Here is a 5,744-nt window from a genome sequence, read left to right on the forward strand (position 1 = left end):
ATAAATGTACTATATAAAATGTTAAGGATGTCTAGCATCTACAAAATAATCTCTACCTACCTTTCCATAGAGTAGGCTACTAAAATCTCAAAATTCTACAGAGCTAGTGCCAGGACAGGCTCCAAAGCCACAGAGAAACCCTGTCTCTAAAAACCAAAAAAAAAAAAAAGAATGAAGTATTATAATTAATAATATAAGCATCAAGTCCTTAACAGTAATAAATGTACTATATAAAATGTTAAGGATGTCTAGCATCTACTTAATAATTTCTACCTACCTTTCCATAGAGTAGGCTACTAAAATCTCAAAATTGAAAGGAGCTAATTTAAAACTAAGTACCTGGGATAGGGAGTGCTTGCCTAGTAAGTGCAGGGACTTTTCTTCCTCCCGAATAGTACAAGAATAGATACATAAGCTCCAGAGCTATGACTCAGAGGTTAAGGACACTGGCCGCTCTTCCAGAAGACCCAGGTTCTAATTCTAGCACCCCACAGAGTGGCTGTCAATTGCTTGTAACTCCGGACCCAGGATCCAATGCTCTCTTCTGGCCTCTGCTGGCACTGCACACATGTAGTGCACAAGCATACATACAAGCAAAACATCCACCAAATAAAAATATAAAACTAAATAACATCTAAAAAAAAACCCTCAAAAATAAGTAAAAGAAGAAAATAAAGCTAAACGTTTTATAATATCATAACATCTTTAGTGGGATGACTAAAAATGGTGTGATGTGTTCATATTTATAAATTAGGAAGAAACCCTGGCATAAAGACATCCAATATCGACCTAGATGTAATGAGGCATGGATGTCCCCCTTAGCACTAGTGGGACTATAAATAGAAATATCATTTTGCAAATCAATGTAGCAATGTATGTATCAGGATGCCCTAACATATTTAAATGCTTATTTTTGGCAATAACAACTATTAGGCATCTATTTTGAGAAAATCAGATTTTAAAATTTATGCACAAAGATTTCTCCCAGAGTGCTATTTCAAAATAGTAATATTATAAACAGCCTAAACATTTAAAAATAAGCATTTGAGCAAATAAGTTTCTATTTACCTACTCAAATATCCTGATAATAGAATTTGAGATGATACAAAAAATAGCTTATGTTAGGTGAAAACTTAGTCTCTAAAATTATATAAGTATTTCCTGACATACATAATAATTACAGTTATAAGCACCTATCTAAAGAAAACAATTCTATGAATATTTTAATTTTAGAACTATGAGGACTCTTCAACTCGCTTGTGTCTATGACATTTCTAATAACCTGATATTCGTTATGCTCATAACAAGTATCTCTTTAAAGTCAGGCATTGGTACAAAACTAGAGAAGCTATCTTGCTCATTTCCAAAACAGAGTGCCTAACTGCACAGGTTCTGGTCTCTCTCAATTAACAGATCACTTTCAATTGTACGCTATCGAGCTGCACAGTGTTGTATCTTCTAAAACCTGCTAGTGTTCTTCATTAGCCCATGGACTGTTATTAGATAAGATGATAAAGTTTTATATAAATGCATGGATTGTGAGTATGATCATTTGTTTCTATTAAAAGATACAATTAATGTAAATTTCTAGAATAGATACTGTCAAATTAGTGTGTGTTGTGTGTATGTATATTTGTGTGTATGTTATAGCAAAGCACTGAAAATCACAAAAAAAATCCAGAAAAAAATGCACTCAGATTATCATTCCTCAAATAAACATGAAATAAAATTTGGAGAGCCTCATGACATTTCATTAGTGTGATTTATGAGAGGAAAGATGAATGAATTCCTGGTGAGCACACTGAAGCTCAATGCCATGCCCGCTGTCTCCTAACAAAAGTATGGGATTTGAATGTACATTTATATGTTCCAAGCAAAAGTTAAATGAAGAATGTCATGTCAGTTTTTCAAAGAAACTCACCAACTATTTGTCTTTGCTGGTCAAATAAGAAGGCCTCTCATACAGAAAATATGTGCACACAACAATTCTTCCCATTAAAGCATATAAAGTATAACTTACTTAAGACATCAAGATAAAGGCTAGAGAGATGGTTCAACTGTTTAAGAGCATGTTCTGCTCTTCCAGGAGGCCTGAGTTGCATTCCCAGCACCCAAGTCTGGTAGCTTTCAACTACCTGTAACTCCAGCTCCAAGTGGATCCAACGTTCTCTTCCATATCCCTTGGGCATCTGCACTCATGTGCACAAATCCACACTTACAGACATATAAGCATAATTTTAAAAACTAAAAGCAATTATTACAAAAAGAAACGAAGTTATGCATATGCTTACCAGTGAATGTATGCATGTATATATAAACCTGTTTGTATATGTGTGTATGTATGTATATACATATATATATATGTCATCTGCATACACACACTATGTGCCATGATATTAACTACTCTGCTGCTTGACCAAACCATGCAATCATGCAGTAGACCTTTGATAAGAAGGTAATTTAGCAAACTCAAAGTGTGAAATTAAACCTAACGACAATAACCATGGTGCGTGTAGGCACCACAGTTCTGGTTGAAAGCATCTTGTCTAACGTACTGTCCCTTTATCCTTATCAGCAATGGCCAGAGCCAAGGCCTTTCTGGTTTAGACCTCCTAAGACTTATTCTCTGTTGGATGCCAAGATCCTCCATTTACAATCTAAAGCACCATTTACAACCAACTCAAAACTTGCCTAGGAACTCTTCAGTTAGTCCAAGTTTTAAAGCTTCTTTGTCTCCATGTAGCACATGGACTAACTAGAGCAGTTCAGAAGTCTCAAATGCTCAAATGATGGAGACAAAGAAACAAAGAATATATATATATATATATATATATATATATATATATTCATACATACATACACACACATTGTGGCTTGCTAAAAAGGCATATTTTCATTTTTCTCCTTTCCTGGAAAGATATATATAGGAATGATGTATATGAATATATATTAATACATATATATGTATGACAGATAAATAGTAGATATATATGTATATAATAGCATTATACTGCTAAATATGTCAAAGAGTAAGAAAATCTACATGAAGTACTGACAATAAATTTGAATTTAAGGTTTACCTCTGTTTTTCATCTTGCTGACATTTCACACATTATTTAATATCACTAACTTATTTTTTCATCAAAAAAATACCACTCTCCTCATTTGGTCACTGTGGACTTGATTAAAACCACTTAGATGTCAATCACTGGGTGGGAGATCAAAGATGTTAAGTTCAAAATGCATTGTATAAAATTCTCAAAAGAATTAATACAAATATTCTTACTAAAAAAGAAACTGGAAAAACATTCAGTTCTCCTCCTCCTCCTCCTCCTCCTCCACCACCTTATATCTGGGTGTCTTAACCTGAAATAGTGTTCTTTGAGAATCCAGATCAAAATCATGGTCACAGGGGTAGGGCTAGTCCTGAAAAATGAGTGAAACCATCTCTTTAACACACTTTTCAGTTCAAGGTCTTGGGGGTTTTGGTGTTTCTGTTTACTCTGAAGTAAGCAACTGGAGACGCTTTGCAGATGACTTTTTATCCAGTCCCTCTTGTCCTCTATGTAAGTGAAAATATAGCCTATCATCGAATATGGATTTCACAGAGAGAAGTTCCAACTGAAATAAAAGCTTACCTGCAGTTCCAGAGAGTTCCACACTTAAGGTTCGCTCAATAGTCTTGTTCTCAAATGGGGAACCCTTGGGGTCACTGGAAGATATGGCACATTTATAAAAACAAACTGAAATGGAGTTGCTGTAGCCAAATGTATTAGAACCCCCTTCCCTTTCTGAAAATGGTTGCATTTCTTAATACTTACTTTGGTGACTCTGGGGTCAGAGGAAGAGATAAAGTTGTTGGTTTGGCTAAAGGAAAGAAGAAGAAACTAATTATAAAATATTGAGTCTTTTTCAGATCGACTTTCTGCTATACTCAAGTAGGAAACAACGAGGCAACTGTAGGAATCAAGTAAGGGAACCCTGAATGTTGGCTGAAAGACAGACTCCAGTCCATTATGCTAAAGCAAATTCCAAACACCATTTGAATCAGTACAATACCATTAGGAAGCACATACAAACAGAGAATTTTCCCACAAATGCACCATCTCATTAAGGACATGAAATTTGCATCATATCATGAAAGAGAAATATTGTTTTCTGTTTTTAATTTGAAATCAGTACACGGCTTGTTTACACTAGGAAATAGCAGAGTAACTACGAGGTGACAGATCGTTATGAATATTCAGTTAGTTTTACGCCGAAAATGCATAGTTTTATATCTAGCCCTGAGAATAGGAAATTTCTGAGACCAAGACTCGAGCAATAACCATCATGGAGAGATGATGACAAACTGCGGACTTTGACCCGAATGGCTTCAAAGGAATTTGCATCCCAAATCTGATAGACACGTGAAGGCATCACATTTCTCAGCTAAAATATCAACAGACATTCTTCTATGATCACTATTCCTTTCTGTCCTGAATGTCACAGAATCTTACTTCCTTTGGTGTCTTTTCTAACAAGAAATACAAGAATAGGAATCTTCTTGCTCTAATACATCAACTACTTTTCTATGTCAATCTTGTGTGTTGAGTGGGAAGAAGAGAATAAATGATGACAAATACATTATATATATATATATATATATATATATATATGTTTATCTACAGCTATGGATGTGTGTAAGTGTGTGTAAGATTTTGTCCTCTTTTGCTAATTACTTTCAGAAAGTCAATAGGTAACTATTGTATAATATATAACTATGTATAATGAAAATCATAGCGTTGAAACGAAAATGGTCTCTGGAAGAGTTTCCTACTTTATGGTTGAAAACTCTAAGGCCCAGAGATGCTAAACAATGCCTACAGGGCCATAAAACCAAATCTTGGCAGAGTTGGACACTAAGATGTTCCCTTCCTCTTATTATCAAAAGGAATTGAATTCAATACACTTTAAAGGAAGTCAACCAACCCTAATAATCAGGATTCTTTGAAATGTAAAAATATTATTCACATCTAAATTAGTCTGGAATAAGGTACTTTATGTGAAAAATAGTATTTACATATTTAATATGTAGATTAGAATTTAGTTTTGAAACAATTGAATAGTAAGTATATCATCTATCCGAAGTGCATCCAGAAATATGAAGCTCATGCTGTCTTCTACAAATTAGGTACATTGATTAATTGGCTTTTACATATATACCGCTAGATGAGCTGATTGTACATTAATTTTTGAGTATGCCTAATTTAATCAGCCTTTCACAAAGAATAAATTTATGAACAAATTTTACTCACTTTTATGGTATTTTGCTAATAGCCAGGATAATTTACACAGGTTCTATAGACAATACTACCCAATTAGGAACAGTGAGATAAATCACACAATAAATGCACATTGAAAATCAGAAACAGGGATCTACCACAGGCCATGTTAAACTCTCATGCAAATGTTTCCAAAATTCGGATAGCTAGATACAAGGAATCCCAAGAGGAACAGAGGGAGAGAACTGGCCCCAGCCATGCTGAACACCAGCAGAGTCAAGCAGAAAATGAGAGGCCCATGCAGGGTGCAGTCCTCCAGTCGACCTCAGACTTGAACCCGTGACTGCACATGGGCTCACAGGTACTCTCTCACAAGCACTATTGATTTCACTTGTAGAGAATTTCACCGGTACTGTTCAAGGACTGCTTGACCAAAAGCTGCTAGGGCCCTTACAGTTACCCTTCATGTAGATGCTATTA

The 5,744-nt window shown here is 34.9% G+C and overlaps 1 protein-coding gene across 4 annotated transcripts in view; it reads right to left on the reverse strand.

Moving 5' to 3' along the window:
- Positions 1–5,744, reverse strand: part of Ppargc1a (PPARG coactivator 1 alpha) — a 640,420-nt gene that overhangs the window by 30,386 nt on the left and 604,290 nt on the right. For all 4 annotated transcript variants that reach the window (XM_005366020.2, XM_005366019.2, XM_026788616.1 and 1 more), the window contains 2 exons: positions 3,822–3,867; positions 3,639–3,712 (listed from right to left, as the gene is read on the reverse strand). In XM_005366020.2, the coding sequence (XP_005366077.1) occupies positions 3,639–3,712; positions 3,822–3,867 (120 nt within the window). The remainder of the gene's footprint in view (positions 1–3,638; positions 3,713–3,821; positions 3,868–5,744) is intronic.

Source organism: Microtus ochrogaster, unplaced genomic scaffold, assembly GCF_000317375.1.
Source record: "Microtus ochrogaster isolate Prairie Vole_2 unplaced genomic scaffold, MicOch1.0 UNK5, whole genome shotgun sequence".
Lineage (NCBI taxonomy): Eukaryota > Metazoa > Chordata > Mammalia > Rodentia > Cricetidae > Microtus > Microtus ochrogaster.